Raw genomic sequence first — 18,936 nt, forward strand, 5'->3', positions numbered from 1 at the left:
GTACAAGAAGGATAATGCCAAAAGAGAATCAAACTTTTAAAAACAGCAGCAACAACCTGAGATGTTCCCCTCCCAATCGGGAACCAACCTTTTTAAACCTGTAAAATGGGGGAAAAAATCTGCTTGGAATCTTTGAAATGCTGGCCTCAGATATTCCCAAATGTTTATGGAAATATTTGGAACAGAGATAATAATATTATTGAGATTTTGAAATATCATGCATATACTCAAATGTACCTCCAAATGAACAATAAAACATTTTCCAGGTATATATTTCAACCGGATACGTTTGAGTGCACATCCCTAGGTCAGATTCTCAAGAGCTGACCCAGAATTGCAACTTTTCTCCAAACTACAGACTACAGTTCCTCTTGTAAACAAGATTGGAGAATCCAAATCCTTATGGATGGCAACTAGTGCTATCTCCCAGGGCTCTTGTCTGGCCCACTCGGCCCTTCTTTATGGAAACTTTAAATCAGGAGTAAAAATAAGATTGATGAAAGCTACACACATGTTCCAAATTAGATGGCATGCAGTTTCCCTATTACAGATAGCAAACAAATTGGGTGATAGACAGTAAGATTCTTTTTATTGTCCTTGTGCATCAGGATATATCAAGGAGTCTCCTTGCCACTTTACATTCAATGGAATTGGTTCACTTTTATCATTAGATGCTGCTTGGTATTAAGGTTAGGCCTCAAGATGATAATGTAGCACTTGGGAAGGAAGATGCAGCCCAGCAGGCCAGCACTGGAGGCCAAGATGGAGAAGACCTGCACGGCCACCATGTATTTCCCCTTCGTGCTCAGGTACGTGGGCACAAAGGACACCCAGACACTGCAAAACACCAGCATGCTGAAGGTGATCAGCTTGGCCTCATTGAAGGCCCCAGGCAGCTTCCTGGCCAGAAAAGCCACTGTGAAAGAGGCGGCAGCCAGGAAGCCCATGTAGCCCAGGGCACCATAAAACATGGCGATAGACCCTTCATTGCATTGCAGTGTGATCTGTCCAGGCTGGGAGTGCATGTCAGACTCTGGGTAGGGGGGAGAGAAGCCCAGCCAGAGGGCACAGAGGACAACTTGGACAGCAGAACAAGAAATGACAACAGAGTTGGACGGACTCTTCCCCAGCCATTTCCTCATTGTGTTTCCTGGCTTGGTGGCCATGAAGGCCACCACTACAGTGATGGTTTTGGCCAACACAGAAGAGATGGCAACTGAGAAGATGATGCTGAAGGCAGTTTGTCGGAGAAGGCAGGTTACTTTCCTTGGCTGGCCGATGAATAGAAAGCAGGACAGAAAGGAAAGCAGGAGGGAAACGAGGAGAATGTAAGTGAGATCTCTGTTGTTGGCTTTGACTACAGGAGTGTCCAGGAATTTAATGAAGAGTCCTAAAACAAAACCAGTGATTAGGGACAAGAAGAGAGGAAAGACAGCTAGGCCAATCCCCAAAGTTTCTTCATAGGAGAGGAAGGTTATGGCCTTTGGGACACATCGAGTTCGGTCCTTGTTTGGATGGTGATCATCCGGGCATTTGTCACAATGCTCTGCATCTGGAAAGACAGAAGGAATACCTGATTTATATCTACAATAAATGGTGTTCTATTATTCACTAAATCTGGATGGTGGATCTGGATGAAGGAGTGGAAGGGCTGCTCATTAAATTTGCTGATGATACCAAATTGGGAGGGGGAGCAAACACCCAAGAAGACTTAAAATTCAACAAAACCTGAATACTCTGGAGAAGTGGGCATCTGTGAATAGGATGCAATTCTACAAGGACAAGTGCACAGTATTGCATCTGGGCCACAAAAAAGGGAAGCACAAATACTGGATGGGGGATACACTTCTGGGCAGTAGTATATGTGAAAGGGATCTTGGGGTAAGAGTGGACTGTAAACTAAATATGAGCAGTCGGTGTGATGCGGAGGCAAAAAAGGCTAATTCAATCCTGGGTTGTATCAAAGGGGCCATAGCGTCGAAATCGCAGGAGGTCATAGCCCCTCTCTATACTGCCTTGGTCAGGCCACACCTGGAGTACTGTGTGCAGTTCTGGAGGCCTCACTTCAAAAAGGATGTGGACAAAATCGAGAGGGTGCAGAGGAGAGTGACAAGGATGATCAGGAGTCTGGAGATTGAACCCTACAAGGAAAGGCTGAGGGCCTTGGGAATGTTTAGTTTGGAGAAGAGGAGGTTGAGGGGGGACATGATTGCTTTCTTTAAATATTTGAAAGGCTGTCATTTGGAGGAGGGCAAGGAGCTGTTCCAGTTGGCAGCAGAGGGTAGGATGCGAAGCAATGGGCTTAAACTACATGCACAAAGGTACCAGCTGGATATTAGGAAAAACTTTTTCACGGTCAGAGTAGTTCAAAAGTGGAATCAGCTGCCTAGGGAGGTGGTGAGCTCCCCCTTACTGGCAGTTTTCAAGAAGAAGCTGGATGAATACTCGTCAGAGATGCTTTAGGCTGATCCTGCACTGGGCAGGGGGTTGGACTAGATGGTCTGTATGGCCCCTTCCAGCTATGATTCTATGATTCTAAATATATATTTTTGCCTACAATGCCATACATGTAAGAAATATTGTATGTCTGAATACCATTTGCTCTGGGCTCTCTGGCTAGCCACTGTGAGATAGTGAGGAACTCTATTGACCTTTCATCTGATTCAGAAAAACTCTTCTTATGTTCTGATGGAAGAGGTCCAGATCCAAGAACATGCTGAGGGAATTGGAGGCTGGGAACCAAGTTCCTTCTTGTAAACAAACATGACAATAGAAACTTTCTAAGAACTGGGGAAGAGATTTTCCTCTTTACCGAAAGTCCTTCTTGAACGACTATAATTTTTAAAATTCTACATGGGGGCAATCGAGTTCCTAAAATGTTAGAAATATGTCCTGTAGGATGAATTGTGTTAGCAACAATAGAAGACATTACAAACAATAGAGGGGCCATAATAAAACAACAAGCAGTGCCACAAATAATAAATATAAGAAAAATCATCTGGAAAGTAGTTCACATGCTAAAAGTTTGGGAGAATAAAAGTTTCTTGACATGGCTCCTAGATCTTGTCTAAGTGGTCACCTGTTGACAAATACAAATAAGGCAGAAAAACTGAAAAAACTTTTTCGCAGTTGCCTCTTAGGAATCTTCAAGGTCACACCATTGCAGTAATCAAGGTAGGTTGTTATCAAGGGAAATAGAAGTCTTGCAAGTCTTTCTATGGAGAAACAAAGCACATCCTCCTATCCTTGAGGAAGATGCCACTAGGTTCTCCAAGGCAAAGACTAGATCAAACAATAAACTCAAGCTGCACACTGTTTCTTGGAGTACTGAGGTTTTGACCCTAAGAAAGTCAATTACAGAAGTTCTTACCAAATCAGAAACAAGATATGAAGCTGCTGGACTGACCTATATCTATGGCTTGATTCTTACAGGGCTGTCTATTCTAACAGGCAGAAGCTCTTAAATACATCCAGTAGACATCCAGTGAGACTGTCAATGGCTGAACCCATGCCTTCTCCAGACACGCAGTGGTGCCAGCAGCAGCAACAGTTGTCAGATTAACCCCAGAAACCCTGTGTCTTATGCAAACATACAGACAGAACAACTTTCTCTGCTGGGTTCCTTTCCTGTGTGGTTTGTGTTTCTTCCCTCACATCATATTAGGATTTCTTGCTCCACTGTTGGCAGTCAGACCCCTCCTCCCATTGCAGTGCATTTTATAGATATAAAATCATAAGCTCCCTTCCTCATATAGCATAAGCGCCAGGTGCTGCTTGGCACAATATGTTTGCCAGCCAGGCAAAAACCTGGAAAAATCATTCAGAAAGGAGAGTCAGAGTGGCTGGCTGACTAAACACCCCCTCCTTGCCATGGAGAGATGCATCACGGAAGACAATGAGGCTGCCAAGAAGCTCCTGAGTAATCTCATCCACATTCAGCCTTACCTCCGCTCACCCATTTGCCCCGATTAAGCACCACCTATCACTATTAAGCAAACCTGGTAGCTTTTCCCATCTGGTACTCAAAGGGTCATCAAATAACTTGCACACCTATAGCTCCCCTTAGGAAGCCTCTCCCAACTTATTATCCCCCCTCTGGAAAAACCAACAAGCTATTGTTTTGGGGAACAAATACATCAGCTTTCCCCAGGGAGTATTTTGCCCTAAACCTGGGCTCCCTAGCCACCAGTAAGTGTATGTGTGCACCAAATCTGTTTGGGCTTCTCTTTCTTCTCTGTAAAACACTGGTTGTTTTGCTACTGACTCTGTGGACCTCTGTCTTTGTGACTAGTAACTATACCCTCCCCCAAACTGCTTTGTCAGATTCTCCCCAGATACCAGGACTTGAGTAAAGTGTTCAATGAAAAGGAAGCTGATGAGCTTCCCTCTCACAGAGCGATGGACTGTGCTATTGAATTGATCCCAGGACAGAAACTACCCAAGGGGAAACTATATTTGATGAGCCCAGGGGAACGAGAGGAGTTACGGCAGTTAACTGATAAAAATCTGGCCCAAGGTTTCATCTGTTCCACTAGCTCCCCTCATGCTGCCCCAGTATTATTCTGTAAGAAAAGGATGGTGAGTTGAGACTTTGTACAGATTATAGGGGGATAAATGCGGCTTCAATGTCAAATACTTACCCTCTCCCCCTGATCCAAGACCTACTAGGGGTAGTGTATCAAGGAAAGATCTTCTTTTAATTGGACTTGAGAGATGTGTACTTCCAAGTGAGAATTCGAGAGGGGGACAAATGGAAAATGGCTTTTAACAGCTCTTTGGGACAATTCGAATATCAGGTCGTGACATTTGGATTGCAAGGGGCTCCAGGGATGTTCATGAATATGATCAATGAGGTCTTGCACGAATACTTATACAAAGGAGTGGTGGTTTACCTAGATGACATATTAATTTATTCACAAGATTATGAGTCTCATTTAAAATTGGTACAGCAGGTACTGAAGGCCATGAGGGACAACTATCTGCCCATAAAACTTTCAAAATGAGAATTCCACAAAGAGGAATTGGATTTCTTAGGATATCGAATATCAGGGCAGGAACTGAAAATGGATCCTACTAAGATACAAGCTTTAGTGGGGTGACACTCCCCCCAACACCTCCCCCCCAAACACCCCCCCCCCCCAAAACCAGGAGGCAATTACAATCATTTCTGGGCTTTGCTAACTTTTACAGACCCTTCAGAAGAAATTTTGCCCAGATATCCTTACTATTAACCGATTTGTTGAAAACCAAGGGGAAAGGGCCACAATGGGAGAAACTGAATGTTAAATTGAACTGGAAAAAAGACTGTCAGGATGTTTTTGAGCTCCTGAAAACATTGTTCACCTTAAAGCCAGCCCTGCAGCACTCTGATGAAAGTTGCAAATTCATTGTGCAAGTGAATGCTAGTGACATAGCCATGGGAAGGGGTGATATTGCAGGAAGATGAGGCAGGGGAATTACACCCCTGTGCTTATGTCTCAAATTTTCTGAGGCTGAACGCCACTGGGCTGTGTGGAATAAAAGAGGCCACATATGGAATAAAGAGGCCACTGGACTGTATGGAATAAAGAGGCCTTGTGTACCTGGAGGCACTGGCTGGAGGGGGCTAAAGTGCCTTTTGAAGTATGGACAGATCATAAAAATCTAGAGGCATTATGTACTCTGTGTAAACTGGTTGCCAAGCAACTGCGGTGGGCAGAATTCTTCTATGAGTTCAATTTTGTGTTAAAACACCTTCTGGGCAAATCTAACTTCCTGGCGGACACCCTTTCACACATGCCCCAACATGACAGTCTGAAAGAGGAGGTGGTGGACACCACATTCTCATGAGTACAGTTGGGGGGCTGTCACTACTTGGAGCTGGGCAAGGAACTTGAAGTGTAAAACTGACCATACGGAATGGGAGGAGAAAGTTAAAGGGGAGGTGGAAAAGGAGGGGGCATAAATTGCCTAAAGATGAACTGGGAAAGGGAGAGAGTGGTACAGACAGGGTAAATTGTACATTCCGGCCAACCTGAGGGGGGACGTATTGAAAAGCTGTCATGATTCCAAGCTTCCTGGATATTTCAGGTATTTGAAAATGTTCACCTAGTGCAAAGACAATTTTGGTGGCCAAACATGAAACGGGACATTTCCCAGTACGTTTCTGGCCAAGTGTGTCTAATGGGAAAGCAAGGGGGGGGCACCTGGACTTTTATGATCCTTAGAAACTCCTTCCTGTCCATGGGTGACTGTGTCAATGGACTTTATTACTGACCTCTCCCCCCTCCAAGAGAAAGATTTTGGTGGTAGTAGATTTGTTTTCTACGTTTCATCCTCTGCTCAAAAATCCCAACCGCAAAGAAACTGGCCACCCTTTTCATGCAACACATGGTCAGATTGCACTCGTTCCTGGAGAAAGTAATTTCCAACAGGGGAGTCCAGTTCGTTGCCAAGTTTTGGCAGGAGCTACTGCAAGTTGCAGGAATTGAACAGGGAATCAATTCCATCCACCATCCCAAAGCCGATGGACAGACTGAAAGGGTTAATCAAGTGTCGGAGCAGTTCTTACATTACTACATTAACTAGCAACAAGATAACTGGATGGACATTTTCATTTTTGCAGAGTATTGTTACAATAACTTGGTGCACAGTTCAACAGGAGCTTCCCCCTTGATGGTAGCACAGGGCTACGAGGGCAAGGCGATGCCATTCGTTAAGACCCCAGACGCTACCCAACCAGAGGATCTGTTAGAGTGGTGGTCAAACTAACAAGTCAGTGGGCGCTGATTAAAAAAACTCTGGACAAAGCAAAAAGGGGACTATAAAAAACAGGCGGACAAGAAAAGGTCCGTTCCCTGGAAGTTACCAGTAGGAGATTATGTGTACATTTCCACCAAGAACCTACAGGGGTGGGGTGGGGGGAAGCAACCAAGTAAAAAGCTTGGTTGGAAATTTCTGGGATCCTTTCCAGTAGTGAGAATTATCAATGAGGTAACTGTTGAAGTAAAATTACTAGAGAACCTGGGAAATGTTCATCCTGTATTTCATTTCAGCCTCCTGAAGAAAGTCCCCCCCCCCTCCGATAAATGGCACCTGGAAAGAGGAGTCCCCCCCCCCCCCCCCGTGGTGGATGGACAACCACACTACGAAGGTGAAGACATTCTGGACTCTAAATTGAAATGTGGGGAGCTGTTGTACTTAATTGAATGGGTACATTTTGATAAAAGTCAAGTGGAGCGGGTAAAAGCCTCTGATGTGAATGCCCCTTGGCTGGAATGCAAATTTCATAAAGACTACCCGGAAAAGCTGGGACCTCCATGAACTGGAGGGCCATCTTTGTGGGGGGCAGTATGTCAGATATGGCTGCCAGCACATCTGCCTAAAATGTTTTCTGTGTCCTGTACTGAACCTCTGAGAGTATATAAAGTATATAATTAGTGCTTAGCTTATCTTGCAGGTGTCTACTTTCGGTTTAGCAGCCAGCTTGAGAATATGTCCTTGAGTGCCAGCTGGAGCTGCATTGCCTGGGAACTGAAATGACTTCATTCCTTTCTTCCTTCCTTCAAAACCCCTACCCCACCTCTGCATCCTTTGTGCCAGAATCCTAACGGTCCCTATCTTAAGGGCGGGAATCTTCTACTATAACTAGCATACCCATCCCTTTTCACGTCACTCACTTTTGCCAATGCTACTGAGTATCTTGAAACTGATGGATTAATAATAAAGCAACTTTAACTCATACACTTGAGTGTTTGCAGTGGAACAGTTGATCTAACTGGCAGAACCTGACATGCTTTCTGACTTGTTCCTCTCTAACTTTCTTAGTCAGCCTTGTATGTGTGCTGGGTGGTTTTCTGTATGTTTGCCTTTTTGTTTATCTTTTAATAAAATCTTTTCCGGTTAAATATCACCTAAGTTATTTTGAAAAGATATCTTAAGGAAACAATCCCCATAGATGTAGTTGGAGAATCCCAGTTACCCCCTCTCACTTTTCTCCTTTAAGGTAATTCCCCCAGCTAATAAGGAGACTGCCTATTTACATCCATGTTTGCTTCAGGCCAGCAAGGGGATGCTCTTGCTTGTTATGGAGCCTCCATATGCACAAACTATTTGGGTAAGACCACCTTGGACCTAGCAGAGGTTCCCATTTTACTAAAACGCAAGTTGTAGTAACAGATGGAAGAGCAAAAGGTAGAAAAGATGGGTCACATCTTGCCTTTTGGGTCCTCCCACCCCCTGCTATGAAATTTCTTTTTCATCACCCACCTTCCTGTGTGGAGATGGTCCCTTCCGGGCATGGATCACAGTCATAGCAGCAAAATGGCTTCCCTTCCTGAGCCTTCTTGGCATATCCGGGCTGGCAGCTCTCGGTACACCTGGAACGGGGCAGGGGCTAACCAGAAAGGCAAACAACAGCAGTTGAGAAACATCCAAATAAGAAACAGTTGTGCCTGCAGGCTGGAGAGTCCAGGCCTGGCCGCCTGCACTTAAAGAGTCTGGCCCAAAAGTCAGGGGTCCCAGAAAGCAGATATGCCAAGTCCAGTCCACAGTCTGGGGTTCCAGCAAAACCATTAATCAGATCCAGTCCAGAGATCCAGGCTCCAGAAGTCAGGTACCAGCAAGAACAGTGGACCAGTCATCAAGCATAGTGACTACATCCACAAACTATTGCTCCTCCAGGCTGACCTTATAGCTCAGCCTTGATGAACTAAACAACCGGCCAATTACTTGGCAGTCATCCCGAAACTACTCATCTATTTCAGCAGTCGACAGCTGACGCTGGCTCATGAGTCTAGCACTCTCCCTCCCTGCCTGCCCCTCTCTGACAGCATCGGTGCTGCAAGGGTGTGGGGGAGCTGGGTGGGGTCTCTGACTTGTTGCATACTACTGAGCTACCCTGTATTGGTTCTGCTTCAGCTGTTGGCTGTGATTCCTTGTCAGTTGGTAGCCTGATTGTTCTTCTCCTGGCTCTGGGTCAGCTGCAGCTGGTCAAATAATTACTGGCTAAGAGCTAATTGCAGGTAGCTCTTTGTCTGAAGACTCCTAGTTGTTGCTGGGCTCTGACTGACTCAGGACATCAGCAATGAGAGAGTGGACCCACTCATCATTAACTGAAATGGCTTCAAGGGCTGAGGGAAGGCTACCATAAGCCAGAAAGCCTCAGGCGGGAGCATTTTGGTGCCCTGGAGGGTGATGGGTAGTTTGTCATCCCAGTCCTTCCCAGAGGAATGGACCATTTTGCATTGAGCCTCTTTAAGGGAGCCGTTTGTGCATTCAATGCGGCCAGATGACCAAGGATGACTAGAACTGTCGAAGCATTGCAGAATGCTGAGGACTTTACAGACTTCCTCAGTGACTTCAACAACAAAATAGGGGCCCATATCCAAATTAATGTGTGATGCCTCACCTACTCTAAGCATTTTTTAAAAAGGAGATGGGCTCTTATGGCAGCTGTGATGTTTCAGCAACAAAAAGCTTCAACCCATTTACTGAAGGGATCGAATGACTGTGAGGCAGTACTTATGGTCACTGGCAGTGGGAGGAAAAGGATATATAAAATCTACCTGAATGCATAAAAAGGGACCGTTGATGCACTAATGCTGGAGGGGTGATCTGGAGGGGTGCTCTAGCGCCAGTCTGGTTGGCCCACTGTTACTAGAGATTTGGGGGCTTTGGGGCATGGCTATCTTACACAGACACACTTATGTGAGCCTTGTCAGACTATGGCATTCCAGATCACCAGAGTCTGCCTTCCTCCCTTCTGCAAGAAGCCAAGGTCTCTTGATTTCAAAAGGTTTATTAGAAAGACAGCATTCAGGCCCAGAGTTCCATATTCCAGGACCAAGGCGATCCTGGCTGAGCACAAGCTTTGTTAGGAATAAGTTAAAAAATGAAAGTTGTTACAGATCAAACCCTTCGTTCCCTGCCTCCCCCCAGAGTTCACATTGCTGGGTGCTCTTCTGTGGGAAAGCTGGTCCATCAAGGTCGACTCTGAAGAAAAACAGATAAGACGCAGCATCCGCTCCCATGGAAAGTGCGGTCATGGCACAGCTAGACCTGGAGGGAGAGAAAGACTAAACAACTACACAACTTAACATGGTATGACTTAGGTTAAGCTCTCAAGCATGACAGATCCTGACTAGCCTAATGTGATTTTATCAAACAATCTTTATTTGCTCTGAAAGCATGATACTAACACACAATAATTGTTTTTTTTCACTTGTTCTATGATTTATTCTGGGCATCAAGGTACTGGTTAGTAAGTTATTTGTCTCAAGGCTGAAAAGTGTAGCTTAGCTAGAACAGTGACAAAAATGCACTTTGAAGAGTTACCCAAGAACCTAAAACCAGCCTCCCAGTCCTACTATGTCCTAAACAATAGTTTAAAAGTTAAAATCTGCAATTCCGCTATCACTTGTTATTATTCCAATCACATTCCCTGTTATACAAGTTTGTAAATTGAATGAGTAAGAATCAGAAGTTGATTTGTGTGATATTTGTAGAGAGAAATGATGTATAAAATAAATTCATGCATCCATTTTTATTTTCACATATAGCATCCATCCAATTATTAAATCTTAACAAATGATAAATAGAACAAAAAGAAAGCAACAGATTTCCTCACCTGGTTTAAACTCTTGGAAAACAAAAAGGCATCCTGGTCAATGGTGAACTTGAGGTCTGAGGTTGCCTGTCTCTCTACACTCCCCACTTTTACTCCAACAATAGACTCATTCGGGAATCTCATCCATTTCAAGACATTAAAATCCATCACAGCATCCCCATTTTCATCCCAATACGTATACACTTTGGAAGTGTTGAAAAGATGGATGTTCCTTAGGGAAGTGTGGAGCTGGAATGGAAGTGAAAAGTCAGGCAATTAGAAAGCAGGAGACCAGAACATACCTCAACCCTGGTTATTTGGATCACTAATCTTTTTATTGTTTATTTATTTAAAACATTTATAAGCCATATTTCCCACCAAAATAGGGTCCCTAAGGTGGCACAAGATGATCAGAGTGCATTGATAGGTTCATGTATGGTTTGTGACTTGTGCCAAATCTCCTGGATTCACAGTAGTACTGAATGTTTTGCCCATCCCTCCATCCCTCCATCCCTCCATCCCTCCATCCATCTCTCTCTCTCTGAGTCTCTCTACATGAGACACCTTACATGAGAATGCAATGTTAGCTGGGAAGCTTAGTTTAAGTCAAGTTTACCTCTCTACAGAGCCAGCAAAGCTCACTCCTCAGAGGGTTTGTTAATTTCCTTTTCATCTCCTAGAAGGATAGGTGAAATTGACAGAGCCTTTGGAGAAGCAAAGAGGAAACTAAAAAACCCTCTGACCAGCAATCTTTGCCAGCTCTGTGGAGAGCGGAAATTGACTACACTTCTTGGCTAGCATTGTGCATGCTCTCTCTCTCTCTCTCTCTCTCTCTCTCTCTCTCTCTCTCTCTCATTTATTGTCCTCCTTTCTCATAGAGATACAAGGTGGATTACACAGAGTAAGTCAATTCAGGACCTTGACTGCATCATGAGGGCATTTGGATTGTGAGCTATTCAACTGGGTCTGATCTGCATATTGATGCCATCCTATGCCATAGCTACAAATGAGTTCTTCTAAAGGCTTTATAGGAGCTCCATGACACAGAGTGGTAAGCTGCAGTACAGAAGTCCAAGCTCTGCTCACGACCTGAGCTCGATCCTGGCGGAAGCTGGGTTCAAAAGACTGGCACAAAGTTGACTCAACCTTCCATCCTTCCGAGGTTGGTAAAATGAGTACCCAGTTTCCTCAAAGTAAAGTGTAGATGGCTGGGGAAGGCAATGGCAAACCACCCCGTAACAAAAATCTGCTAAGAAAAGTCATGATGCAACATTCCCCCATGAATCAGTAATGACTCAGTGCTTGCACAGGGGACTATCTTTACCATTACCTTTTAAAGGCTGCACCTAGAGGTTGAATAGCATGGAGGACAAGATTGCGCCTTGTAGAACCATTGCAGAGAGTTCTCACTCTGAAGTTAGGTAGTCCCAAACAGCTACCCAGTGAGGCTGTTCCCTGAGGAATGATTTAAATCTGCCCAAGGCACATCCCTTGATACCTGCTTCTGCCTCCAAATGCCTCAACAGGATGGCAGGATCTACTGCCTCAAAGGCTGCGGATAGATCCATTGAGAATGACATAAAGCCTCATACAAGTTTCTCTTTTTGTTAACAGTGCTTTGAATTGGGACTGAAAACAGAGCTCCCATTAAGGCTGCCTAGTCTGTGCCCAGGCTGCAACCATAAAGAAATTTAAGGGGATAGGTTGGGGAAGGTCACGTCTGACACAGAAGTAACATCACTTGCCCAAAAAAGACCATGTAGTCCAAAATCTCGAGGTCAGACGTCATCCCCCCTTCTCCTGCCATGAACATCGGCAGCCATGGAAATGTGAGTGCAGGGTGGGAGATCTCCTGTTGAACACAGGCACTTAATAATCCCAGCAGTCAAAGCCTACCTAGATGTCTCAAACCATCCTATTTCACCACGGGGACCTGTGGCTATATTGTACCCACTTGTAGTTCCTTGTGGTAGTGCATATGTAAGTGAACAAGATGACCAGATTTGGATTAGGACTGCAACACAGAAGAAGGAGGAATTTCTGTCTTCTCCCCTGTGCTGTTTTTCTGGCTAAAGCAACTTGAGTCAAGGTGGGCGACTTGATCCTTTGAGTGCCAGTACATGCACTGAATACTTGTGTGTCCTGACTCCATGCAGAGGGAATAATGCCCCCACCTGAGGCTCCCAGGCTGTCTCAACCACTTAAAACTGCATGGGGAGGCCAGATTTTCCCCTTCTCCCATGCTGCAATTCTGATTTGAATTGGGCCATGCTGTGCATTTACTGCCGAATTTCTACCAGGAACACTCAGCTACCATACAGCTGCAAACCCTCATGGCATGCTCCTGCCGCTTGTAGTATCAAGTTAGGCTCTAACACATTCAAAGCATCTGATGAATATTGAAAATCTGCACGCCTCAAAAACAGATTTTGTGGGTAGAATGGCAAGGTACAGCCCAATCTCGTCATATCTTGGATAGAGATGGGCATGAATTGAAATATGAACCAAAATTAATCATCAACCAGGCTGGTTTGTGGTTTGTGAACTGCGGTTCATCAGATTCCATTTCTGATGAACCACCACGAACTTTTAGGCTGGTTTGTTTGGTTCGTTTTTTGGTTTGTGACCACAGACAGCCCGGTGCCAATCAATCAGTTGCCTAGGCGATAGGAGATAGACTTACGGCAGACCTTCTGCTGACCCGGAAGTGATGATTTTCTGACGTAGATGTGCCGTTTTCACGAAACAAATGAACTGGTTCATGAACAGGGGCAGGTTCATGAAATTTCGTGGTTTGTGGTTCGTGAAATTTTACGAACCATGAACCACATGGTTAGGTTTTTTTCTGGTTCGTGCTCATCTCTAATCTTGGAAGCTAAGCAGGTTCAACGCTTCAATGGGAGACCAATGAGGAAGACTGGAGTTAGAATGCAATGGGAAGCTAAGGGCAAACCACCTCTGCTCATCTCTTGCCTTGAACATCCTAAGAAAGGAGCTGGATGTGACTTGAAACCACGTTGTTATTCATTAAGCTACTTCCAAAGGGAAAGGAATACCTGCCACGGATGTATCCTCTGGAGGTCCATCTTGCTCCTGGCTAATGTGTGCTTGGACCCTGATGAGTATGCAGCATGTAAGGCCTGAGCCACAGCCAGGACAGCATTGAAAAAGCTGTATATGTCTAGAGACAGGATAGTTTCCATCAAATCCTGGGAAAGGGGCTCCAGATCTTCTCTCTCTCTGCATCTTACTTTGCCTTTCACAGACAACAGAGGCTTTGAATGGAAACAATAAAATGATTTTTTTGCAGGCCTTAATGCTCTCAACTATCATTCTAGTGTCTGTATTTACCCTTTTCTTTCTCTGCATGGAGAAGGAAAAAAATCTATGCATTGGATTGATATGTGTAAGTGTATAATACAAGTAGAGGGTAAGGTCCCACAAAGCTGCCGTGATCCAGACTTTCCCCACAGGGGGCTTGATCCGTTGATCAGTTGCTCTATGTATATATTGTGGTATAATCGTAAAAAATGTTGGCTCCCCATAATAAACAAATACATGGACTTTTCTCCACAAGCGAAATGCAGCAGATGACAGAAATTTATTTACTAGAACTGCTTCAACAGTTGTCGCTTCAAAGCGTAGCGAGAAAGCAATACAAACGCCACCCTTGCTGGCCAAAGTGGGGAAGGTTTTCATGAATTGTTCTCCATTATCATTATCCGGTGCAACAAGACCAATCCATGTCCATTGGAAGTGCTGGAGAAGTTTAACAATTGCCAGATATTGTTGTTCCTGTTTTGGAAACGTCTGGTAGAGAAAAGGAAACTCAGCTGGATCATGAAAAACGTGGGAAGCAAACCCATAACTGACCTATGGAGGAAAGGAAGAGATTGCAGTACAATCTTTAGGATGGAGGGAAGCCCAAGCAATGCGAGGAAGATTTGGTGCGTTATTTGGGCAGTGGTAGGAGTGCTTCTGTGCTCGGCTGACATTTTGCCTACCGTGCAGGATCCATGTGAATCTGAACAAGGCAGCCCAATATCAGGAATGAAGCGTTGACCAAAATAGCATCCCAAATCCATTTATGGTTCATATTTCTGTACTCAAGTATTCCCTTGGCTGCTCCCAAAGCACCACTCATAAAATACGCTCTCAGGATAAACTTGGTTTCAAATCTAAAATGTGGAATCCGACAGAGAAAACCACAAGATAACGCTGTATCTTCTCCAAGGATTTCCAGGATAAATGGGTCTATCCTTGTAAGATGCTGCCGGGCACCGGGCCTGATTTAAGATGAGGTTTTTCTTCCCTCCCTGCAATCTTGCATGTGTCTGACTGCTGTGTCCTCAAGGCATGGGTGAATGTGGCGCTGACACAGAGCAATGTGGAGATGCTCCTGGATTCTCAGAAGCTCTGGGGATTTCAGGATCCCAGGCAAGATCTCTGTTGTGTGGCTTGCTAAGAGGAGCTATAGACATGTGCCCCCTGTTAATCTCTCCTATTCCTGAAGCAGAATCCAGCATCTGGGTTTACTATGGAGCTGAAAAGGACTGAGAGACACCTGAGGTTTCAGTGGCAGATATATTAAACTGAATCCGAAAAGCTTCCTGTAAAGCTCACTGGAAGACCCATGAGGCTGCGATGACCATAACAAAGAAATCCTTTTTCTCTGCTCCCGTGGCATCATCAATTTTGCTCTCAGCTAGGTTGTTTAAGGTGTTTCAGCACTTGTGGAATTCCAAGTCTGAGCTTTTACATTTCCAGATATTGACAGCTGTGCAACGTTTTTTGCAGTGAAACTCCAATCTGAATGCTGGTTGTAACATGTCCAGAGCACCATCTGGTCTGTTTATGGAACCAATGGCAGATGTTGCTGGGATCTTGGGATGTGTGAAGGCCACCACTTGTGGGATTGGGAGAGGGAGGGCATGAAGGGAAGAACCATTGCTGGTCTCTCATGGCCCTTTCTTATATGTCCAAGGTGATGCCGATTGTCTCATGGGGGTCAGGAAGGAATTCTCCTCCAGGTCAAGTTGCCTGTGGAACTGGAAGATTTTTTGCCTTCTTCTGGGCATAGAGTGGGGGTCCCTGGGGGAGGTGGTGGTGGGAGATAGTTATGAATTTCCTGTGTTGTGCAGAGGGTTGGACTAGATCTCTCTTGGGGTCCCTCCCAGCTCAATGTTTTTGAGATCCTTGGCCATCTCGGTTGATGAAATGTATCCTTAATATCCATCATAGCTCAGTCACTGACTCAGGGCACCTTTCCTGATTATTAAATGAGATGAATACCCTTTCACTACTTTAAAAAGCATTGGGTTATGGTTGACTGCATCGTTCTTCTTTTGGAATGATGTAGTCAATGATCACCTAGTCTCTAATTTTCCCTCTCTGTGCAAGATGATACAGACAGTGGTCACAGAACAACTCTTGGTATGCCTGACTGATTGCTCAATACTAGACTTGTGCATGAGAGTTTGTTCCATTTCTTTCATGTTTACCATTCATTCCCAAAGGGACTGTTTCGTTATTGGGTTGATTTGTATGGTTCTTTTCATTATTGTTTCTTTTATTATTTTTTCCTTTTCATAATTCTCTCTCTTGGTTTCTGTAGTTGGTTTCCTGCACACAAACACTCTTTCTTGGGGCTGTGCCTGCCTGATTTTTCTATCTGAACGGGACAAAACTCAGGGAGGCTGCAGTACTCCAGTAGTTCAGCTACCCTGCCAAATATCAGACAGTTAGAATAAAGGGGTCCCCCTTTCTGAGGCAACGAAATATGCCCATGTTAAATGGGGGAACTGACATGATTGAAAGACCTCCAAAGCATCCTATCGTTAACGGACTTGCTCAGACCTTGCAAACGGGAGGACGTGGCTTCTTTTATTGAGTCAAGCCATCTTGTTTTAGGTCCTCCTCTTTTCCTACTCCCTTCCATTTTTCCTAGCATTACTGGCTTTTCCAGAGAGTCTTGTCTTCTCTTGATGTGACCAAAGTATGATAGCCTCAAATGCGCAAGTCTACTCTATAGTCCTTTCAGACTGAAGGTACTATCCTGCAAATGGGTAAGATTGAGAGGTTCCTGTAGAGACACATGCTCTGTTGTGGCCCCCATCTGGTGGAATGGCTTGTCTAAGGAGGTCGGGAAGGCCCCCTACTTTTACTATTCTATTATTAAGAGCTGGTGTGGAGCAGTGGTTAAAGTATTGGACTAGGATCTGGAGGAGCCAAGTTCAAATCCCCACTTTGCCACAAAAGCTTGCAGAGTGATTTTGAGCCAGTCACATCCTCACAGCCTAACCTACCTCAAAGGGTTGTTGTGAGGATAAAGTGGAAGAGAGGAGAATGATGTAAGATTTTCTGTGTCTCCGTTGGAGAAAAGGCTGGGTAAAAATGGATATATATTTAACTTAAAAGATGTTTTGGGAAAGATGGAAAGTGCCAAACTGCTGCCTAGTAGAGAATTAAGACAGAATTTGATAGACCTTTGCTCTGAGAGTAAAAGTCAGCTTCCTGTTCCTGCCTGGTTCAGCCTTTGCCCACTGGGGGAATATATGGGACTTATCCTTAAAGATCAACCAACCAAGTCCCCTGTCCTCCTTCTGCCTCCCTCCATTCATCCCTCCAATCCTATTCATCTGTTTCCATCAGGGCTGTAATAAGCACAAAATTACATCTACCTTAAAAAGGTAGACTCCAAAAGGACTTGACACAGCTCTGATAGCATATTTCATGTCACCTGACTCCAAAAGGACTTTTGGAGTCAGGTGACATGAATTATGCTACCAGAGCTGTGTCAAATTGTTGGAAGTGTAGGACTTAGCATTGTCTCTTAGCCACAGAGAGCCAAAGAGTTAGATAGGCCAGGAATTGTGTATCCTTCCTTCAAGAGGGATCACCCAATTATTGCTCTGAAAGGGGTGACCGGATGTAATTTTTTATTCTCCAGTGATGAAGAGATTTTCTATTCTTTCTAAAACCTGCCAGATCTGATGGACAACCAGGCACAAAGTGGCAAAAGAACATGTCTGCAAAGAAGAGGAAGCAAAATCTCTCTCCGCTTTCTGAAAGACTACTGTTTGCTTCCAGACTGAGTCATCATAATTTGATACCTGGAGCCATTGCAGCAGAAGTCCAGAATGTAGGGACTCTGAGAACATTGCAGGAAATTTTCCAAGGGATGAAAAGCTCATAGATTTGTCCCAAATAAGATAACTCCCCCCTCACCCCCACTTCATACCAGTGGGATTTTGTAGGTGCCCAGCAGACTGGAGATCTCGATGGGGATTTGAGACTCAGACCCTTCAAGAACTGCCAACAGGTTCTTTCCACCTCCACAGTGATAGTTTGGAATATTCTCCTTCCCCAAGAAGAGCAGGTCTAACACTCCATCATAAGTCAGCCTTGCATTGAAATAGTTGTCGTAGACGTCGTAGCCCAGAGTGACGTTGGGCAAAATGTTGGGATTCTGATTGATCTCCTGAATGGCAATCAGGAAGGACATGAGAGCTATGTATTTCATGTGTGAATGTCTACCAAAAGGAAAAACACTTTTTCATTTTCTATTCATTGTAAGCATCACATCAGAAGCCTGCTTCTTGCCCTGGAAATAAAAAACGCCTGGGTTTTATCCCTTAAAACTGTACTTTTTGCATATCCTTCTCTGTGCTAAGAGGAAGAGCTTTGTACAAAGTGAACAACTCTCTGGTATTTGCCAAGCATTCAAGGGGAGATGGATCCCCCACCACTGCTGGAAAGGGGAATGCACAACTTTGAAAGACTTGACTCAAATCAAATGAATGTTCCAAAGGACCATGAAAAAGCATAAACATTCATGACAGAGAGGTTTGATGCTCTTGTCTTCTTCCAAACCACATTGAAAAGGCAATGCTGGCTTTCACATGGGAATGGGATTTTGTGGTTTCCCCATTGCTGGTGTGGCTGCAAATAAAGAACAGCAGGAACAAGACCTCCATATGGCATGTCACCCCACAGTTTCCTGGCTCCACTCCCCAAGAAGCAGCATTTCCCTCCTGCTCCAGTCAAACAGGTCCTTTGCGATTTAAAAAAATGGCCTTAAATTATTGTTATATCAATATACTTAAAAGCTAAGGCATTATCATCTAAAATAGTTCAAAGGAACTTCAGCAGGCTGAACTGTTCTGTCTCCTCACACAGCCGCAGAATATTCTTCAAAACACAAAATAAGGACCTCAAAGAGACAGTGATTTCTGATGGACAGAAGTGGAGGGGAGCTGTGAGAGTCAGTGAAACTCAGACCAAGTGGAGTCCCAGTAAAACATCTCCAGAAATTTCTTAGACTTCCACTCTTAGGTCCTGGTAGGTCCTAG

General features: G+C 44.5%; 1 protein-coding gene across 1 annotated transcript; it reads right to left on the minus strand.

Annotated features, from left to right (window-relative positions):
- Window positions 1–641: 641 nt before the first annotated feature.
- LOC129327890 (vomeronasal type-2 receptor 26-like) lies at window positions 642–18,089 on the minus strand. Its single transcript, XM_054976637.1, has 4 exons — window positions 17,826–18,089; window positions 10,607–10,834; window positions 8,248–8,374; window positions 642–1,552 (listed from the first exon to the last, which is right to left on the minus strand). Exons 1-4 carry the CDS (start codon window positions 18,087–18,089, stop codon window positions 642–644), a joined length of 1,530 nt encoding a protein of 509 aa, XP_054832612.1.
- Window positions 18,090–18,936: the final 847 nt, after the last annotated feature.

Source organism: Eublepharis macularius, chromosome 4 (genome assembly GCF_028583425.1).
Source record: "Eublepharis macularius isolate TG4126 chromosome 4, MPM_Emac_v1.0, whole genome shotgun sequence".
NCBI lineage: Eukaryota > Metazoa > Chordata > Lepidosauria > Squamata > Eublepharidae > Eublepharis > Eublepharis macularius.